We start from the raw sequence: 22,185 nt of genomic DNA on the forward strand, positions 1-22,185 counted from the left end.
ACGGCCAGAAATACCGCCCCGAAGTCGAAATCGGCACAGAAAAAAGATGCCAAGGTCCTAGCGATCTCCACCTCAGCCGTTGGAAGCCCTAAGAGTCTCCCAATTCTCTCTTTCGGCCCGGAAGACCAATGGTTCGACGAGGCGCCGGAAAGTCCGCCCATGGTCATCACGGCTAGGGTCGGAACTGGCCTCGTCAAACGAATCCTGGTAGACACGGGGCAGATTCAAATATCATGTTCCGAAACGTTTTCGATGCCTTGGGATTGAGAGATTCCGACCTGACGACCCACCAGCACGGTGTGGTAGGGTTAGGTGATCACTTCATCAAACCGGACGGAATTATCACACTCCCGACCTCTGTGGGACAAGGACAAAGACGGAGAACAGTCATGGCAGACTTTGTGATATTACGAGATTCGACGGCTTATAACATCATCCTGGGGAGAAAGACCATTAACGACTTGGGGGCAGCCATCAGTACGAGACTACTTGTGATGAAATTCATCACCGATGACGGATCCGTGGGATCCCTCAGAGGCGACTTGGAAACGGCGGTCGCTTGCGACCACGCCAGCCTTTCTCTCAGGAAAAAATCCAAGGAAGCGTCAGGGGTCTTCCTGGCGGACCTGGACGCCAGGTTAGACGACAAACCCAGACCAGAGCCAGAAGGAGACTTGGAAAAGTTCAGAGTCGGCAAGGAGGACGACAAATTCACATTCATAAACAGAAACCTCCCCCACGAGATAAAGGGGCCCTTGATGGAAATGATCAGGGCCAATGCCGACCTCTTTGCCTGGACACCTGCCGACATGCCCGGAATAGACCCCCAGCTCATGTCGCATCACCTGGCCGTAAAGGCAGGAGCCAAACCAGTGGCCCAGAGAAGGAGAAAAATGTCGCAGGAAAGGGCAGATGAGGTGGCCAAGCAAACGGCCAGCCTCTTAGAAGCGGGGTTCATCCGGGAACTGGACTACTCGACCTGGTTGTCGAATGTAGTTCTGGTTAAAAAACACAACGGGAGATGGAGAATGTGCGTGGACTACTCTGACCTCAACAAGGCTTGTCCCAAGGACTGCTACCCCCTACCTAATATTGATGCGCTTGTCGACGCAGCGGCAGGGTACAGATACCTGAGCTTCATGGATGCCTACTCAGGGTACAATCAGATACCGATGCACCGACCCGACGAGGAAAAAACGGCGTTCATAACGCCATGGGGCATCTATTGTTATAAGGTAATGCCGTTCGGTCTAAAAAATGCCGGAGCCACATACCAAAGGTTGATGAACAAGATATTCAGCGAACTCATGGGCAAAACAGTAGAAGTCTATGTGGATGACATACTCGCAAAGACCGCACGACCGGACGATCTCCTGGACGACCTTAACGGCGTTTTCTCGTCCCTACGACAACACGGCATGAGGCTTAACCCGCTTAAATGCGCGTTCGCCATGGAGGCCGGAAAGTTCCTTGGTTTCATGATCACTCAGAGAGGAGTGGAAGCCAATCCCGAAAAATGCCAGGCGATCCTTCAAATGAAGAGTCCGGGTTGCCTCAAAGACGTCCAGAGACTTGCCGGGAGATTGACAGCTTTGTCCCGCTTCCTCGGCGCATCGGCAGCAAGGGCCCTACCTTTCTTCAATTTAATGAGAAAGGGAATGACGTTCGAATGGACCTCAGCGTGCGAAGAGGCATTCAACCACTTCAAGGAAATCTTGGCGGCACCGCCAGTCCTCGGGAAACCCAAAGCCGGAGAACCGCTCTACCTCTACCTATCAGTAACCGAGGAAGCGCTTGCTGCGGTCCTCGTTACAGAAGAAGCAAGGACACAACAGCCCGTCTACTTCGTGAGCAGGGCACTCCAGGGACCAGAGCTGAGGTATAGCAAACTGGAAAGACTGGCGCTGGCGCTCCTAGTGTCCTCCCGAAGGTTAAGACAATACTTCCAGAGTCACCGCATAATCGTGAGGACAGATCAGACGATTCGACAAATACTGCAAAAACCTGATTTGGCTGGTAGGATGATGACCTGGGCCATCGAGCTCTCACAATATGACCTACAGTATGAGCCTCGACACGCAATCAAGGCCCAGGCAATGGCAGACTTCTTGGTGGAGGTAACGGGCGATCCTCCCGAGGAAACGGGCACACGGTGGAGGCTTCATGTGGACGGAGCCTCCAACCAAACGTCTGGAGGAGCAGGGGTCATCTTGGAAAGTCCAACAGGGGTCATCTATGAGCAATCGACCAAATTCGAGTTCCCAGTGTCGAACAACCAAGCAGAATATGAAGCTCTCCTAGGCGGACTAATGCTGGCTCGGGAAGTCGGGGCGACGAGGGTCGAAGTATGCAGCGACTCCCAAGTCGTCACCTCGCAGATAAACGAAAGCTACCAAGCCCGGGACCCCCTCCTCCAAAAATACTTGGAAAAGGTGAAGCAAATGACAAGCCAGTTCCAGGAGGTCATCGTCCAGCACGTTCCAAGAGAAAGGAACACACGAGCAGACCTCCTGTCGAAGCTTGTGAGCACAAAGCCAGGATCGGGTAACCGGTCGCTCATCCAAGGCATGGTGAAGGAACCAACGGTCGCCCTCCACTTGACGGAGTCGAGCCCCTCATGGCTGGACCCCATCACCAACTTCCTGGAACTCGGCAAGTTGCCCGAAGATGAGAAAGCAGCCAAAGCTTTAAGAAGGGAGGCGGCCAGATATGCGATCATACAGGGACAACTATTCAAAAAGGGACTTAGCCAGCCCCTATTGAAGTGTTTGCACCCCGACCAAACGGACTACGTGCTTAGAGAAGTCCATAAGGGGTGTTGCGGACACCACATCGGGGGCAAAGCCCTAGCAAGGAAGCTCATCCGAGCAGGATACTACTGGCCGACAATGATGAAGGACTCAAAGGAGTTCGTCAGAAAATGCACGAAGTGTCAACAAAACGCCAACTTCCACAAGGCACCGGCCTCCGAGCTAAGCTCGCTGACGACTACACGACCTTTTGCACAATGGGGGGTCGACCTCCTGGGACCTTTCCCGGTCGGCCCAGGACAAGTCAAATACCTCATTGTAGCCATTGACTACTATACTAAATGGGTGGAGGCTGAACCGCTAGCCACGATATCGTCCTCCAACTGCCGGAAGTTCATGTGGAGGCAGGTGATAACCCGTTTCGGTATCCCGGAGGTCGTTATCTCGGACAATGGGACCCAGTTCACCGATAAGAAGTTCATGGAATTCCTCTCTGGCCTGGGGATAAAGCAAAAGTTCTCCTCAATAGAACACCCCCAAACAAACGGGCAGGTATAGGCCGCAAACAAAGTCGTCCTTCTTGGTCTAAAGAAGCGCCTAGACAGTAAGAAGGGAAACTGGGCTGACGAACTCCCCTCCGTCTTATGGTCCTACCGGACAACCGAGCAAAGCGCCACGGGGGAAACTCCCTTTCGCCTAACATACGGGGTCGATGCGGTGATACCAGTCGAAATCGGCAAACCAAGCCCCCGACTACTACTCGCAGGCATGAGCGAAGCAGTCGAGAAAGACCTGATTGAGGAAACAAGGGAGATGGCTCACCTAACAGAAACGGCGCTGAAACAAAGAATAGCCCTGCGTTACAACGCAAAAATCCTCAAACGAGACATCGAAGAAAGGGACCTCATCCTGCGACGCAACGACATCGGCGTCCCGACCCCAGGGGAAGGAAAACTGGCGACAAATTGGGAAGGTCCCTACAGGGTAAGGGAGGTACTCGGCAAGGGCGCTTACAAACTCGAAAAACTCGACGGCAAGGAAATACCCAGAACATGGAACGCAGGTAACCTAAAGAGGTTCTACTCCTGACCCACCGGCTCACCGACCCTATCCAGATATTAATTCATCTTGTTTACTTACTTTGTCAAATACTTGTCCAACTAACGAGTAATCTTCACTTGTTCAAATTTTTTACTTGGTAAAACTTTCTTACTTCATATCTATTTCGCATGTCCAAAACCTAAAACGGCACCCCGGGATTGATCACCCCGGGAGCCAGACGGCCCACAGGCCTCAACCAATTCGACGACCACGCGACCAAATCAGTCCGAACTGCTGCCAAATGTGAAAACGGCAAGACGGGCACAAGAAATAAGCCCGCCCAGAATAAACGGTAACACGATAACGGCAACACGACGAAACAACGAAACAAGCAAAAATCACAGCAATCAAACGGCGATAACTTATAAAGCGTCAAAATATAAAACGGACAAGTAAATTGTTCAAGGCAAACAAAAAGATAAAATATCATAAGTTACAAGACTTCACTTCCTCGGCATATCGACAATTTTTCCATCCTGGATAGTCTTGAAAACGCCAATTGACGATGTCTCGAAATCGGGAGCAGCAATCCTCAGCTGAGCCTTCAGGGCATCTTCGGTCATCAAGATAGCATTCTTCCCTTGCTCCTTGGCCACCTTAAGCTTCTTCTTAAGCTCAACGGCCTCTGCTTTAGCGGCCTTCGCCTCCGAGACGGCCTGCTCCCGCTCCTTTTCCAAGGCCACAACCCGACCCTGAGCGGCGTTCAGTTGACCCTCCAATGTCATCTCTCGCTCAAGAAGCCGGGCCACGGTCTCATCGGACGCCTTCAACCTCTCCGCAACAAATGACGACTTCTCCTCAGCAGCACTAAGCTTTCCCCCCATCTCAGACAGCTGACCCTGGAGGAGTTCAACTTGAGCCTTGAAGTCATTGTTCGCTTTAACAGAGGACTCAAGCTTCCTCCGAAGCGCCTCCATACCGGATAACTCGAATTCGGCCTTCCGAGCTATCACGGCCCCACGAAGCAAGGTGCGATACATCCACCTCGCCTGCCCGGACAGTTCGGTTTCATGAAAATGCTCTTCTGTCCCGGGTATCAGTTGGGAGTCAATGAATTTGGTAGCATCGAAGTTCCTCTCCATTATGGTGAGGGCCCCTTCCGGGCTGGAAGACATCCTTCGCTTCTTAGGAGTGTGGATAAGCTCCACGTCACTATCCGGATGAGGGGTGAGAGTCGCGTGCCCGTCAGCGGGCCCTTCCTCGTGGGTAGGGGAAGCCTGACCCCCTACGCCCTGCTTTCCTGACGTTTCGGTATCCCGGGTAGGGGAAGCCTGGCCCTCCTTCTCCCCTGAAGGACCCTCCGACTTGCCGACGTCCTTCTCTTCGGCATTCTCATCATCACTTGCCTCAAAAAAGGTCTTCATCAGATTCTCAAGACCGGTCACGGTGGCAGACATTTCCACTGCGACAAACAACAAGAACGTTAGTCGTCAGATCGGAAATAAGAAGAACAACGACAAAGAAACATAGGCAAACAAGAAAACAACTCACGAATATAGCTCCTGGCGGCCTCCCGTTCACCCATAAGAAGATGGGGGTTCACGGGATTCTTTTCAAAGATAGCAAGAAGAACGTTCGCTATCTGCTTATCTACAGCTGACAACCTTTTGTACGACACTTTGACAAAAGGATTCGACCCCGCGCCAAAGCTCCAGTAAGTCTGGATAAGGCGCTCCCCCTCTAACGACAACCAGAAGGGGTGACGGCCCTTGACGGGACGAACCTTGAAATACTTATCCTTAAAACCATGGTAGGAGTCCTCAAAAAGGCTAAAAATCTTCCTACCCTGGGCAGCACGGAAAGAAAGAAACCCTTTTCTCGCCTTCCCCTGTTTGGAAGGGTTGGTAAGGTTGAAATAAAAGAGAAAAACGTCCACCGACGCCGGCAGCTCCAAGTACTCGCAGACCATCTCGAAACAGCGGATCGAAACCCAGCTGTTCGGATGAAGCTGAGACGGGGGGACGGATATCCGGTTCAGCAGCGCCATTTGAAACTCGGAGAACGGTATCCGAACGCCAACTTGCGTGAACATGGACTTATAAAACCAGATCCAATCGGGAACGCGGGGGGAATGAAAATTGAGCTCATAAATACGCTCATGAGGAGCAGGGACAATGGCCTCGTAGTTGGCCTCTTCGTCAGTACCCCCACACAAGTAGCCGGCTTGCCGGAACTCCGTCAATTCCTCCAAACCCATCTGGTTGGGTGAACTCCTTATATCGTCAGTCACTCAAGCATACGGGTCGTAAGCCGCAGCAGATCCGGAAGACCGGGAGACAACGCGAGGCATACCTACAGCGGGGTACCACTCCGTTAGTCTATGAGGTCGGGAGCCCGAAAAAACTCAGAAACTACACCTTTTCAACTCAATCATGACCAGATACGGCTAAAAACTACGCCTACCTCACAAACCACCCAAAAAAGCCTATCCTGGAATGGTACCCCTTCCCTAACTCACCTACCCCAGCACTGAAAAACCTCTCAACAAAAATAAACCAGCCATGCAACAAACGCAAACAGCAATCACACAACAACAGAACATAACACAGATACCAGAAGAAAGAAACCAGAAGATTACCTGGAACGATGAAGGAAATCTGGACTGAAAGTTGAAGCAAGAGGGAGTTCGCACAGGAAGCTTTGGATGTTAGGGAGAGAAGGAGTTGGAAATAATAAGAGTGGGAGGTGGATAGGGAGAAAACTGTTTAAAAACCACCCCCAAAAGCGCGAAAGGAAGCAAGGGCAAAATGGTCTTTGCGCACGGGTTTTTTCAAATCATTATGAGCATTAAATACCCAGCGCGGAGAACGAAACGGCAAACAGATGCCACAGCAGATCAAGAGACACGCGCGCAGGAGACGCGTCCCTCCCACGATCAGCCGACCCGGCGACAACGTACGAGCGTAGAGATCACGCGCCACCCATGGCCTTCACGACCATCGCTGACGCGTCGGGGGCACTGTTACGGCCTGGCCCAAACTCACGCGGGTTGACCCGACCCGAGTTCCTGCCGGCCCAATAGTACGCCCTTCATCCGACCCGGACACGCGTCCCGTACGGCTTGCACGCGGCCGTGGGACAGCGTCTTCGAGGGTATGGGCCTGACCACTGAAAGGGCCCACTACTGACATGTATATAAGAGGGAGACTGGCTCTCCCCTCAAGGTACGTCACATTCTTACACTATTCCCCCTCCACTTGCGCACATTCTGACAAGGGCGTCGGAGTGTCTTTGCAGGTGGTCCCCCTCCTCTACACACGAAGTGCTCGGGACCTCGTATGCCTGGGACTAGGAAAGCACGACCAGACGAGCCTCTCCACCCTTCCCAGCATCGACCTCAGGGTCCCAACCCGAACCGTTCGGTACCCGACCTACCGAACAACTTTAAAATTTAACTCTTTTTTAATTATATACCATAAATCACAGCGGCAAATTATTTGTTTAGTTCTTAGGCCATAAATTAAAGTGCATATTGCTATTTACATGATTAAATATAATTGATTTAGATTGATTCTGATTCAACTTTTAAATTACTTGTCTTTGATGTGATTTATAAGAATATTTAAAATATTAAGTTGCTCATATTCAAGGCAATTTATGTGTATATTAATAAACTAATTGGACTCATTGTGATTTATTCTAAATAAAAATAGAACATATGCATAAATAAAAAAATTAATTTATTAGTTATTTTCTTTTGTTTATTTAAGAAGAAGAATCGTGCAAACATGCTTAAGAATTTTTAGTTTTCTTTTTTAACCGTATGTTTGTGAAAATGGAGCGCGTGGGGCAACACCCATTTTTTTGGGCTACCGGGTACATATGTTACTGGCTACCGACTTATCCCATGGCTGGTTCCGTATGGCCCGTACAAATAAAACTGAAGATTTACAGTACAATTCATTTGCGTTTCTGACTTTGATCCACTGCATTGGGTCGCAATTTTCACTTACACGTGTCTCTTTTTTATTGGCCATAATGATATAATACCGGCATTTTTCACAATATTTTACTGGGAGTGAATCCACTCAATTTTTTTTAACAATTGAAAGAGTAAAGTGTAATCTATCACTATTAATTTTATAAGTAGGATCAAGAATAAATATAAAAGAAAGAACAATAAAAAACTAAAAATCACACTTTACACTCTCAATTTTTTTTAACAATTGAGAGGATCTATTCCTTATTTTACTCCCCTTTCTCTGCCCATGAGAGAGGAAAAAAAAATTCACATTCCACTCTTGCTTACGATAATAAATACAAAGAAGGTATCGTTCTTATTTTTAATGTCTGAAATAAATTTTAAAGTTATTTTTAAGATTTAAATTGTCTTATTTAAATTTGACTCAATATTATTATATTATTAGAAATTTATTAATAGAATTTACGGTGAGACAAAATTGATACAATTTTAAAATATTAAAGATTTAAATAGGACGAAAATATTAAAAATAAAAATGATACATAAAAATTAATTTTAATTTTATCTTTTAATAATAATTTTTTACGGTATATAATTATTCATTTTACAAACATTTCACAATGAGTAAAAATATTTAAGAGTAAAATTATAAAAAATAAATTTATTTAGAATGAAAGTAATATGATTAAGTATAATTTACTTAGATATGATTAAAAAATAAGTGAATAACTATGTACCGTAAAAGATTGATATTATTGAAGGATAAAATTAAAATTTATTTTTATGTATCGTTTTTGTTCCCTAACGTTTTCGTCCTATTTAAGTCCCTTACGTTTCAAAATCGTCTCAATTTTGTCCCGTATCAATTTTGTTAACAAATTCTTAAAAACATTTGGGATTTAAATAGAACTATTTAAACGTTAGGGACAACTTTAAGACTTATCCCAAACATTAAGACAAAAACAATACTTTACTCTAATACAAATAATATATGTTAAATATGAAGTTTGTCGCAAATTGTTTTTTATATTAGGACGGAAATGGTGTTTTTTATTATTATAGATTGTAAAAATATTAATTTTAAAGATGATATTATTTAATTTAAAATGTAGAATTCGAATTTTCTAATTTTTTAAAGGATAAAAAGTGGACTCTTCAATTTTTTTAAACCAAAAATCAGATCTCTAATGTATGAATTTCAAAAAATAAAATCACAACAAACAAAGTCGACCTTTCAATTTAATATTAAAAAATTTTAAAAATATCTTTGCAAAATAATCAAATTTACCAATTACACATTCTCGTACAAAAGAAATATATACAAAATCAATAGAATTAAATTGCATATGCTGTTCGTCCATAATAAAAAAATTTAGCCGAAGTTTGTTGTGTCAACATTATTTTTTCTAATGCTTATATTCTTAGTTAATTTATTTTATTCTTTGATGTGCTTATAAATTTTATTTAATTGTTAGTGAAGAATTAAAAACACTTACTTTCTTGCTAGTGGAAAGTATTTAAGTTATTAATCCATTAAAAAAATTATCTTTGATTCCTTAGTATAAGACTATTGGTTAGTATAGATAATAATTTCATTAAAAAATTATCCTTTTAGAAATATTACTTGTGTTCAAGCCAAGGATTTTTTTTCATAATTGAAAACTTCAATTCAAGGACTTATAAAAACTAGGGGCAGGAAAAGCTTCAAATTCCCTATAAAACCGTATTGTTACCATATGAAAAAGTTTTTAACAACAGATATCATTTTTAAATATAATACTGGCTTTAAAGAATGATTTTTCTTTAGTTCTGATTTTTATTAGTTTATAACTTAAGCAGTGCAGCTATTTTATTTCTTTGTATTGCCGAAATAATAATATAAGTTAAAGTGGATTTAACTCCTCTAAAGCTATGACAAAATTTGAAACACGATATTTTTATGGTAAGACTTTTAAATAGTTGTATGAAATGCATATATTAAGATTTTTTTAAAAAAATTAATTTTTATTTATTTATAATAGTGTAAAATATTTTATATAATCATTTAATTATATTCGTTTTTTTAATAGTGCAAAATATTTAATTATATCTGAAACTCGATGGCAGAGATGAACGGGTTCTGTGGCTCATTGTCGTATATTTTGGATCGGGTCTGGATCGCATCAAATCCGACTTCACCCGGCCCATGTGCACCCCTAGATCACTTATAAGAATTTCGTACAATAAAAAAATTAATTAAGATAAAGATGATATATTTTTGGAGAGAAATAGATCTTTTTCATTTATATTTTATATTTGGAGAGAAAATTGTTTGATGTGCTATGCAAATTAAATACACACGTCTTATAGGGTTGGCTTAAAACTTAGCTTGAGCCCAACTACCTTGAGTAAGAGAATGTATTATTTGCTGCTCTAGTTAAAATTGCCACACACTAAATACATGAAGAACACTTTTTTTAAAAAAAATGAAGAACAAAATAAAGTAAAACCTGACTTATAGAATAATTATATAGTAGTTTTTGTAATTAAAATAATAATTTTATAATAAAAATATAATACTTGATACACTTTTATTTAGGGGTGGCAATGGGTAGGGTAGGGTACCCGCGAGTTGAGATTTTTATATAAACCCAATTCTACTCTACCTGCGGGTTGAGATTCTCAACCCTAACCCTATCGGCTCTTAACCTGCGGGTACCCGACCCTACCCGCGGGTAACAAAAAAATATGCAACGTTATTAGATAACTTGATGATAATTTAAAATAGAACTGACTTTTATGTAAAAAAAAGTTTATTAAATTATCAATTAATAATCTTCTTTTAATGACTAAGGATCTTTTGCATTTAGTGAGAGGTCTTTGATTCAACATCCACTTAGAACATATTTTTATATAAGTATATAACATATACATATATAGGGTGCAGGTTGGTCGGATAGGGTTGAGACTAAATCCGCACCCTGCCCGACCCGCACGAAAAACCCTACCCACACCCTACTCTACCCGCTGCAGATCGGGTTGGGTACCCGCGGGTAGGGTACATATTGCCACCCCTACTTTTATTGTAATTAAATTAAAAATTTCTTTTTTTTTAATTAAGGAGGTTTTTCTTTTTTTTTTTTTATGTTTTATCCTCTTTCACCTACTACATTTTTTTATATATTAATATTAGTTATTAATTTAACAATCAAAATATAATATATAATATTTTTATTAAATTAAAATTAAAATATATTATTAATGTGACAATCAAAATGTATCACATTATACTCTATTTTATTATAATTAAAATAATATATATATTTTTTAAAACTAATAAATTTTTTCTTATTTTTTCACTTATTTTATTTTTTTAAGGTTTTTAATCAATATGCCACAATTTCTAAAATTTATTATCTAAACGTGTCACATAATACTCTTTTTTTTCAATTAATTTTTTTTTTCCAAATTAAAGATCTCTCTCCTTTTCTGTTTCTCTATTTTTCTTCATCCTTTATCACTCTATCTCTTATGTATACTATTAATAATTCATTATATCTATTACATATTACTAATTTTACAATTAAAATGTATATATAACATTTTTTAATTGCAATTTAATTAAAAAAAATTAAATCAATGAAGTCTCTCCTTTCCCCTCTTTTCTTTTCTATGTTTTCTCTCTACTCACTTTAACTCTTTTATATATTATCACTAATTATTAGTTAGTCATTTAACAATCAAAATATATCACACAATATTTTTTATTATAATTTAAACTATTCTATTATATATTTTTAATTTGATAATCAAAACGTGTCATATGATACTCTTTTTTATTATACTTGAAATATTTTTTTCTAAATAAAAATTTTTCTTTCTCCCTTTTTATTTAGTCGCTCTGTTTCTTTTGACTTTTTAAATAGTATACTATATATAATTTACTAACATGCCAATATTTTTAAACTATTTATTTATATGTGGTTGTTTTTTCAAGATCACATTTATTGTTTTTTCGATATCCTGACTGAAAATTATTTATCCAAAAAGTACTTATAACAAAAAAAAAAATACTAACTCATAAATTATTCATTATAAAAAAATATTAAAGTAGAACACAAATTTTATATTTTTTCATTTAATAAATTTTTTAATATTTATTATAAAAATATTAAATATTATTAACTTTCAAGTTATAATAAAAATCAAATATTATAATATAATTTATTTTAAAAAAATTTATAATTCTATAATATTATTACTAATAAAAATATCAGTGTTTTTCTAATATAATTAGATTCATATATAGTATTTAAGTAACAGGGTATTAAAGTTCAAGATGTTGATTGATATGATGTAATAAGAGAATATCTATGACTAATTAGAAGACAATAATTCAAAAATTAAACTATTTAAAAATCTATTTACATAACAACATTAAAAGAAAATATCTATGAAGTAAAGAATAGGGCAATTTTCCAAAATAAAATGATTGGATGAAAGCTTTACCAAATTACAACATTTGGAATTTGGTTACCATTTTGCGTTGAATCAATTTATATAGAAACCGTGGGAGCCAACCACGGATTCCAGATGCACATAAACCGTGGGAGGCAGCAGGGTTTTATGAGTTGGAAATGCACAATGTAAACCGTGGTAGGCAGCCACGGTTTACACTTTATTAATGAAAAGCAGAAACCGCTGGTGGTAGCCACGGTTTATGAAGAAGAAAAAGCATAAACCGTGGCTGGCAACCACGGTTTATGAAGGGCATTCAATGATCATAAAACCTTGTAACCTAGCACGGTTTATGTATAATGAAAATCTATATATATTCGAGTGAGAATGTAGTTGCTGAGGAGATCATTATCACAATGTCAAGTGAGGGAGAGAGTGTTCTTGTCTTAGTGCATTGCTCTGGAAAAATTAAAAAAAGCAAAAAATATGGTGTGAAGTTCACTGATAGAGAACCGTTGAGTGTATTTGTTAGTTCGTCAAACAGTTTGTCAGATTTGAAGAGCACCATCTTGCAGAAGCTTGGAGTTTTTGGGAGCAAGGTTGTGAAGAAGATCTTCTACAAGATTCCCATCGCTGTAGTTTCCAGCGGTGTGATGTATGATACATTCGTGTTAGGGGCTGACGAAGATATTAGGGTTCTATTTCATTGCGTGAGGAGTTTTCCTGAGCTCAGAATACACGAGTTGTATGCGAAGTTGGAGGTAACTCTGGATAGTTCTGGGGCATCGAATCCTGTTCATAGCTCGACTGCCGCTGGCGGTGTGTCTTGCTCGGCGCCAGCAAACCGGTTTTCTGTTCCGCAGGTTGCCTCTCCTTCTTTTGCGGCTGATCTGGTACCAGCGGTTGCAGTTCCAACTGCACGTTCCCCTAATGAAGGGGTCCTGCAACAGGCATTTCTGGGGGAATCAGGTCGTGCCACAGATGATGAACATCAAGAAATCGGGGTACCTGATCGAGTAGAGAATGCAATGCGGGACGATGACTCTGGCGAGGAGCCTGTAAATATATTTGGGGACAGCGACGATGACACCGGTGCCAATCCACAAGCACAAGAAGGTCCTTCAAGTTCCGGCACACAGCATTACCCTCCACACTTCTCGACGTTAAACTTGGAGGCTCTGGGTGAACATACGGCCGGAGTTGCTACAGTAGGTGGTTCGTCAACCGAATTTCAGATTGGGCAATCCTTCCAGAGTAAAGAAGAAGCTGTTCTTAGTGTGAAGGACTATAGCATCCGTCGAGGTGTTGAGTACCGAGTGATGGAATCGGACCATTTGAAGTATCATGGAAGGTGCAAGGATTTCGGCAAAAGTTGTAGTTGGCTGATTCGGATTTCGCTCCGTGCACGGAAGGGAACTTGGGAGGTTAGGAGGTACAACGGTCCGCACACTTGCTTAGCAACATCTGTTTCCAGTGATCACCGTCAGCTTGATTACCACGTTATCTGTGCGAGGATTTTTCCGTTGGTTAGTGCGGATGCTGCAGTACCGATCAAGGTCTTGCAACAAGCGACTGAAGCTGATTACGGCTTCAAACCCAGTTACCGGAAGGTTTGGAAAGCAAAACAGAAGGCAGTTGCACAAATATATGGAGACTGGGAAGAGTCTTATGCCGAATTGCCACGTTGGATGCTAGGCGTGGAGTTGACGATGCCCGGGACAGTTACTGTGTTGCAGACGTCTCCTGTTATAGTTGGGGACCAGATTGATGAGTCAACAGTGTACTTTCACCGTCTGTTCTGGACATTTCCACCTTGCGTTGAGGCCTTCCAACATTGCAAGCCGCTTGTGAGTATTGATGGTACCCACTTGTACGGCAAATATGGAGGCACCTTACTGCTGGCGATTGCACAGGATGGGAACTCAAACATCCTCCCCATAGCATTCGCCCTTGTGGAGGGAGAAAATGCCGAGTCATGGGCATTTTTCTTGTCCAACTTAAGAAGGCACGTGACTCCACAGGAGGGTATCCTTGTTATCTCGGATAGGCACAACGGTATCAAGTCTGCACTAGAGGATCCCGTGAATGGTTGGCTGCCCCCACGTGCTTATCGGGCGTACTGTATCCGCCATGTGGCAGCAAATTTCAGCCTTTCTTTCAAAGGTAAAGATGCGAGAAGAATGCTGGTTAATGCTGCGTACGCAAAAACTGAGGCGGAGTTCTATTACTGGTTCGACATCATGCGTACAGAGAATCCGGCAATGTGTGATTGGGCGAACCGGATGGAGTATGAGAAGTGGACGCAACACGATCTACATCACGTAATGAAACTTTACGTAAAACAAATTCTATAACAGGCAAAACATAACTGAATGAACTACAAGTAAATTACTCACATCATGCACACGCAATCTATCCAAAGAAAGGCGTGCAGCCACCACTCTCTGATCTACTGCATCGTTCCTCGGTAGATACTGAGCCCACCTACAAGTTCAATTAAAAGAATGTCATAACATCTAATGGGACATGTAAATGAACAATTTCAAACTCTAGCATCATATTTTTTTACCTGGATGCAAGTGGAAACCCGAATCTGTTGAAATCACTTGGCCTCAGACAAGGAAATCTCCAGAAGATCCAAGACTGTAGAAGCTGAAGTGGCCCAGCCAAGTTGACAACATTTCTGTTTGTTCCACGACAAAGACATCTGTACAACCACGCCAGCGCGGCCGAGCCCCAGCTATATCTACCCAAGTCATCCAACGATGCCACATAAGGCAACCAGCGAAGGTGGACACGGTTGGCGTTCTTGTCCGCAAACAGCTGAGATGACAACAGCATCATAATATAGGCCCTCGCGTATATACGCACGATGTCCTTAGTAGCATCTGCTGGCAAAACCCGAAACCGCTCATGGAACCATGTGTAGCACACTGTCATTTGCTTCACTTTATTCTGCGGAGGTAACTCCCCAAACAGCTCACGGAACCACACCCATGCCGGTCTTCCATTTTCCATGAAATTCTCAAACTCACTAAGGCACCCACTCACAGGCTCACCATCAATCGGTAAACCCAGCTGATAGGCCACGTCCTCCAAGGTGACCGTACACTCCCCAAAGGGCATGTGAAATGTGTGGGTCTCAGGACGCCACCTCTCAATGAATGCGCTAAGTAGAGGCTCATCAACCCAGAACCACTGACTGTTCAGCCTAGCCAAGTGATATAAGCCCGCCGTCTCTAGATACGGTATGATACGCTCGTGTAAAGGCATATTCTGTTGTCTTCTCACACCACTAATAACCCTAGCAGGCTGTAAAAAGAAAGATAGCGAACTCTCAACAGACAACAACAGCAACAATTTACAGTAATATCAATAAAAAACCCTAAGCATAACAACAATAGAGAAAATAACACTAACAATACTACTAACACGTAAACCTAAAAAATTATTTCTGCCAACAATATAAATTACAAATTCAATAAATATAAAATACTCACTATCATGATAACAGCAAAAAATTCTATTATAACTGTTAAAATATTAATTTAACATTTACCATTAATGATAAGAACATTAAACAAAAAATAATAATAAAAAGCCGGTTTAACCAACCTCTTGGTCGATAAATCCAGCCACATGCGCAACGCGGTTTAACCGGTACATCCGGTCTTCTTCTTCCATCGGTTCTCCACTAAACCGGTTCAACTTCTCAAACCAGCAACTTAACAAAAAAAATTTTTTTTCCTCTCTCACCCACCAACCTTCCCCTCACTCACAAAACTCACAAATGATCCGCCCTCACCAGCCACGGCTTTGCTATTTATACTACTCACTCATAAACCGTGGCTGCCTCTAGTGGTTTATGTTCGAAAGCATTTACTCATAAACCGTGGCTGCCTACCACGGTTTATGCTTCACATTCTCTTCACGTAAACCGTTGCTGCCTACTACGGTTTACATACAAAATGGTTTGATCATAAAACCTCCCTACCTCCCACGGTTTATGTGCATTTGGAATCCGTGGTTGGCTCCCACGGTTTCTATATAAATTGATTCAACGCAAAATGGTAACCAAATTCTAATTGTTGTAATTTGGTAAAGCTTACATCCAATCATTTTAATTTGGTAAATTGCCCTAAAGAATATATAATTTTTTGAGACAAAAAGTATACCCGTGTGATCCAAAGCAATAAGCATGAATGAATGAAGGGTGGTGGGAGTGTCATATGTGTGGATATGCATTATCATAAGCTGTACCATGTGAGGGCCCAACTGTGTAGCCTTTGTGTCTTGTTTTTAGGGGAGCCAAGAAAACTTCACACTACTCTCACATCTCTCTTTTCTACACAAACACTATATCATATTACCAAATAATATATCTTAATTTTTATGATCTTTTTATACGTATTGTTGTGTGATAATTTATGTGTTAATAATTTATGCCTCATTTATTATTAGTTATGTTTAATAATTTAAATAGGTGTTTGTTTCGTGTTCAGTAATGATAGATTTATCAGATCATAAATAACGGTTGAATAAAGAGGATATTTAAATTCGAATGCGAGTTCTATAAAAAAAAAGTGTTGTTTTGATCGTCAGTAGATTGACAGATGAGGTCATTTATAAGAATTTCGTACAATAAAACAATTAATTAAAATAAAGATGATATATTTTTGGAGAGAAATAGGTCTTTTTTATTTATATTTTATACTCGGTTGAGTCTTTTTAATTTGGATTTGGTTACCTAAAAATTTTTGTAAATTGTCCAGATTTTCATTAGAAAAGAGGATGCCACTCGGATCACTTTACGTGTACAGGTTAAGGACTCGTTGGGTCGGTAATCTGCGAGTAGGGGTGAACGCGGATAGGATCGGATCGGATATGGCTAAAATATCGATCTGATCTACATTAAAATTAATAGATTGGATCTAATATCTGTGGTTTTTAAGTCTGGATTCGATCCGATCTGCACATTTGCGGATCGGATCGGATATTGGATATATCCACAAAACACAAAAATATTTTTTAAAATTTATTTTTATTAAAAGAATATTAATAAAATTTCTTTTTTTTACTCTTTTAAATATATTTACTCTTAAAATAATATTAAACATATTTTTCTAAATAATAAAATTAAAATAATACAACATATATGATAATTATTAGTAGAAATAAAACATAAAAAAATATTTACTTATTTATTTATTTATTTTGCGGATTCGCGGATATACGGATATCTACATAAAATCTGCAATACGATTCTATAAATGTGCAGATTGGATCCGATTCAATCAGATCCATACCTGTAATTTTCGGATTAGATAAATACCGCAGATATGTGGATTGAATCCGATCTATAAACATCCCTATTTGCGAGATGGATCCCTTATATCTAGACCTGAATATTTTGATACGATGCTAAATTCATAGATACCGATACAATAAAAACATCGACAACTTAAAATATGACATGTGAATTATATTTTTTTGCGTGACTAATTAATTTTTAAATATATATTATATCAATATTTTTATTAATTTTTTTTATATTTTAACAAAAATGATTGTTTTATTTAATTTTATAAAAAAACTTAAATATTTTATTTTATATTGAACAAAAAACTATCTTAATTTTTTTAATTTAGTCAAAATTTAGTTAGCCTTAGTTTTGTAATTTTAAATCTGAAATAATTTAAAAATTCAAAATTCAAAAAAAATAAAAAAATAAAAAAAGTGTTTGATCTAAAGTGTTCTTGCTGTTTGGGCAAAGAAGAAGAAGAAGTGTCTTTGTCAGTCGGTCACTCGGTCTCCTCTCTGCGCTTCTTTGTCCGAAGATCTCTTCATGTCGTCTCCACTCTGCTCTTCTTTCTCTCAAGCTCCGTTCGTGTAGTCTCTGGCCAAGAAGAAGACGAAGCTCTGTTCGAATCGTCCCCCCAGTTCCTCCACGTCGTTTTCTCGAATCGAATTTTGCCTTGTGAATAACGGTGGATCTATCATTGGTTTCAATTCTAGTAGGGATCGGAGGGCGTGATGGTGTCGAGAGAGCTGTTCGGTTGGTCCCCGCCGCACATACAGCCTCTCACTCCGGTGTCTGAGGTTTCGGAGCCGCCGGAGTCACCGTCTCTGTATATTGATGCCGGTGCCGAGACTTCGGCGTCGCAACAGGTTGAGGTGGAGGAGGAGATCATAGGACAAGATGCCCAGTTTCACACGTTCAAGGAGGTTCGGTTTCGTTCTCTTCTTAAGCCCTTACCCTAGATTTTGTTGTGCGTAGCTGTCTGGATTTTCATTTCTGGTAATTTGATTTTGTTTTAGTTGTGAAATGTATTTGCTGCTTGTGAATTGTGATGTTGGATGAGGTAATTGAGCAATGAATTTTTTTTCACCAATACTGAATTGATTACACTCATTTGAACACTTCTTCCTATAAGGGAGCATCAAAACCGCAATTCAGGCTGGGTCAGCATTGGCATTCGCCTCTGCATTTATTGATTTCAGAGGTCAGAGAATAAAACATGATTCTCATAAGTAGTATGCTGCCTACAACTCTGCATTGATGAAAACTATTAAGGGTGCAACAACTGGTTTAATTTCTGGCACCCTCTGGGTACTGTTGTTGCCACCTGGAATCATGTTCCTCGTGTTGAGAGAAACGTTGCTCTTCCAGGCCTCATAAGAACTTTCAAGATGATGGGCAACTATGCATTGACCTTTGTTGCCATAGGAGGAGTCTACATTGGTGTTAAGCAGTTGGTGCAGAACGCTAAGATGAAGAGGGATCTTGTCAATGGTGCTGTAGGTGTGCAACTGTTCTGGGTTACAAAGGTAGCTTTTTGCTCCAAACTATTTATCTCTGTTAGACCATAATTTGCATATGTTAAATCTATATCTTGAAATCTCACTTATGGAATGTCGATGAAAATGGTGAACAGAACTCAATGATGCTTTGATGGCTTTCCCCTATAATCTAATTAGATGTGATAGTGAAGTATCATATAAGGAAATCCAGTTCCTTTGTATGTGAATGTTGTGTGTGCGTGTGCCTCCACCAACAAAATCCTCCTCCTCCTCCTTTTCAAGTTGCTTGTGTGTATTCGTGAGTTTTCATATTTGTTTCTTTATGATTTGTGTTTGGGTCCGATGTGTTTTTATTCATATCCTTAATGTCAATTCTGAAATCACAGAAGCTTAAAGTGACATTTGTGCCCTTTTTTTTTGCTGTCTTCAGTGATCAGTTTCATTCAGATCCAATAATACTTGCTTGATAGCTGATGTTATGTGAACTTGAACCTTATTTTTCTTTATATAGAAACTAAATTCCAGAGTTTATTTGCCTTTTGTTATTTTTTTTCACTGACATTTAGTTGTATTCCCTTATTTTCATTATTTTTCCGTGAAGCTCCTAAGTTGTTCGTTTTCCATTCCAACCAAGAAATTTTCTTGTTCTTAAAAGCCCACAATGTCTTGTAGCCATAGCTTAAGGCCTAAGCATAATGTATCTGTTAGCGGTTGTAGTTCAAATGAAACCTTTATTGCTAACTAATTGAAACTTTTCTTTTAATTAATTTCTGGAAAGAATGAGAATTATAAGATGCCATGATAAAGTTAGCTGTATTTTTCGTTGCTTGGGGCTATGTTAGTTATTATTGTAATGCTTATTCAGCCTTAAAATTTGTTTTACATAGATGGTTGGTCAGTTAATGTGTCTGCAAATACTGGCACCGGAAGAAGTCAATATGTGAATGCTGGAGAACTAAGTGGCAGCACTTCTTCACATGAAGGACTTAACAAGCTGATAAACATAGGGGTGTTAGCTTTAACAATGATTTGATACATAGTGATCTTATAGCGTATATAAACATTGTGGGAGCATAGAACTAAGATGTATTTTTTCCTATGTAAATTCTCTTGCCGGTACATATTTATTTGTCCCAATCGGCCAAAACCAAACCCACATTTAGTATTTTGAACAAGTTTAATCACCCGTGCCATGCACGTGATAAGATTGAAATTATAATTTTAAGTTGTTATGTTAAATTTTATTTTAATTATAATAATTTAATTAATAAAAAAATAACTTGTATGCGTTGTTTTTCTTTTCTTAATATAGTGTTAATTGTATTAACTATAAAATAGTTATTTAATCAACTTTTTTCAATAAATCAGGCATATATACTCAATATGACCATAAATAATCTAGTAATACTTAAATCTACCAACAAAGTTTTATATATTGGTATACTATGAAGTAAAAAAAATATCAAAATCAGCTCAAAATGAAGAACAAATTGATAGAGAATCCTAAAGTAGAAAGTTTTGTAATAAACAATAAATAATTTAAATCCACTGAATAACAATTCAATGCTATCCTTTGATACCTGCAAAATATATACATGAAATAACATTGTATCAATATTTATATATAAAATTATATGATTAACGTAATTATAAAATTGTTTGTCAAGAGAATAAAATTATACGAATTTTTATGATAGTTTTAATATTCTCAAACTATTAATGTACAATAAGAATTCATCTATTATTAGTTCCTAGAATTTCTAAATTTTTTTAAGTGATAGTAATAAATTTTTTGTTATTACCTTTTTATTATAGGCTCTCAAAAACTTCTCTATATACCACATTCATCATGCAGTAATTTCCAAGTGTATTAACCCGTACCATGCACGTGATAAGATTAAAATTATAATTTTAAATTATTTTGTTAAGATTAATTTAAATTATAATAATTTGATTAATAAAAATATAACATGTTATGTATTATTTATTTTTATTAAGCTAGTGTTAAATATATTAACTCTAAATAGTTATTAATTGGTTTTAGTAATCTACTTTCTTCAATAAATTAAACATATATACTCAATGTGACCATAAATAACAATACTTAGACCCACCAATAAATTTTTATATGTTGTTTTACTGTCAAATAAGAACATATCAAAATTAGCTCAAAATAAATAATAAATTATTAGAGAATTCTAATGCACAAAATTCTCTAATAAAAAATGAATAATTTAAATCTATTAAAAAACAACTCAACACTTTTCTTTGATGCCTACAAAACATATACCTAAAATAATATTATATCAATGTTAGTATATAGTTTTACAATTATCGACCGTATTTACTATATATGACTCCTTCTTAAAAGTTATTCTATACACGTGTGCAATCGGAAGATAAATTACTGGACTTTATTTTATTTTTCTAAATTATTATAATTATGCATTATTCATTAAATGCTAATTGTAAGATTGTAATATAATTATAATAAAGATATTTTTCTAAAATAAATTTAGAAGAGAGAATAGTACTTTCATTTTGGAGAGAAAATGAATTCACGAGGAATTGGCACCTCACTTTTATTAGTTGATAATGTATTAAATATTGATTTTATATAATTATAATAAAAATATTTCTCTAAATTAGTATAATCATACATTATTCGTTAAATGTTAATTGTAATATAATTATAATAAATATATTTTTTAAAATAAATTTTGAAAAGAAAATAGTGATTTCATTTTAGAGAAAAAATGAATTCATGAGGAATTAACACCTCACTTTTATTAGTTGGAGAAAAAATCCAGTTTTAGTATATTTTGTCATTATTATACATTTTTCTCTAATCATATATCCACTGTTTTTTTTTCTTTGTTTCAGCATTTTGAACCTAGGTTTAACTTCTCGTAGTTCTCACTTCTCAGTCATTCTATTAGATGTAGTTAATAACTATTGAATTTTTTTATTAATATAGGAGAAAAATATATTATTATATGATAGAATTAATATGAGTATATTTTATTATTAAATAAATAAAGTTAATATTAAATAAAATTATACATAAAAAACAAAGAAAATAAAATTAAAATAGCAAAAGTGATAAAAAGATTATTTTTATAATTTTGTTTTGACATTTTTATGTATAGAAGATTAGAAAATAGTAAATTTTTA

General features: G+C 38.4%; 3 protein-coding genes across 10 annotated transcripts; 2 read left to right on the top strand and 1 right to left on the bottom strand.

Moving 5' to 3' along the window:
* Positions 1 to 1,238: 1,238 nt before the first annotated feature.
* Positions 1,239 to 3,839, top strand: LOC112743176 (uncharacterized). Its single transcript, XM_029292519.1, has 3 exons — positions 1,239 to 2,145; positions 2,266 to 2,912; positions 3,309 to 3,839. The coding sequence occupies exons 1-3, from the start codon at positions 1,239 to 1,241 to the stop codon at positions 3,837 to 3,839; spliced, it is 2,085 nt and encodes a 694-aa protein (XP_029148352.1).
* A 10,719-nt stretch (positions 3,840 to 14,558) lies between these two features.
* On the bottom strand, positions 14,559 to 15,894 carry LOC140178734 (protein MAIN-LIKE 1-like). Its single transcript, XM_072215967.1, has 3 exons — positions 15,826 to 15,894; positions 14,780 to 15,522; positions 14,559 to 14,694 (listed from the first exon to the last, which is right to left on the bottom strand). The coding sequence occupies exons 1-3, from the start codon at positions 15,892 to 15,894 to the stop codon at positions 14,559 to 14,561; spliced, it is 948 nt and encodes a 315-aa protein (XP_072072068.1).
* A 2,029-nt stretch (positions 15,895 to 17,923) lies between these two features.
* LOC112744121 (ABC transporter B family member 6-like) lies at positions 17,924 to 20,250 on the top strand. 8 transcript variants are annotated; one of them, XR_011871339.1, is made up of 4 exons: positions 17,942 to 18,508; positions 18,645 to 19,038; positions 19,146 to 19,309; positions 19,899 to 20,250. XR_011871339.1 is itself a non-coding variant. In XM_072214976.1 (4 exons), exons 1-3 carry the CDS (start codon positions 18,244 to 18,246, stop codon positions 18,887 to 18,889), a joined length of 270 nt encoding a protein of 89 aa, XP_072071077.1. In that variant the 5' UTR covers positions 17,942 to 18,243; the 3' UTR covers positions 18,890 to 19,038; positions 19,899 to 20,250. The 8 variants fall into 8 exon arrangements, 1 of the variants encoding a protein (XP_072071077.1); XR_011871338.1 differs by having other exon boundaries at positions 17,942 to 18,435; XM_072214976.1 differs by lacking the exon at positions 19,146 to 19,309 and having other exon boundaries at positions 17,942 to 18,435; positions 18,645 to 18,713; positions 18,881 to 19,038.
* Positions 20,251 to 22,185: the final 1,935 nt, after the last annotated feature.

The sequence above is a fragment of the Arachis hypogaea genome, chromosome 14 (genome assembly GCF_003086295.3).
Source record: "Arachis hypogaea cultivar Tifrunner chromosome 14, arahy.Tifrunner.gnm2.J5K5, whole genome shotgun sequence".
In the NCBI taxonomy this organism is placed as follows: Eukaryota; Viridiplantae; Streptophyta; class Magnoliopsida; order Fabales; family Fabaceae; genus Arachis; species Arachis hypogaea.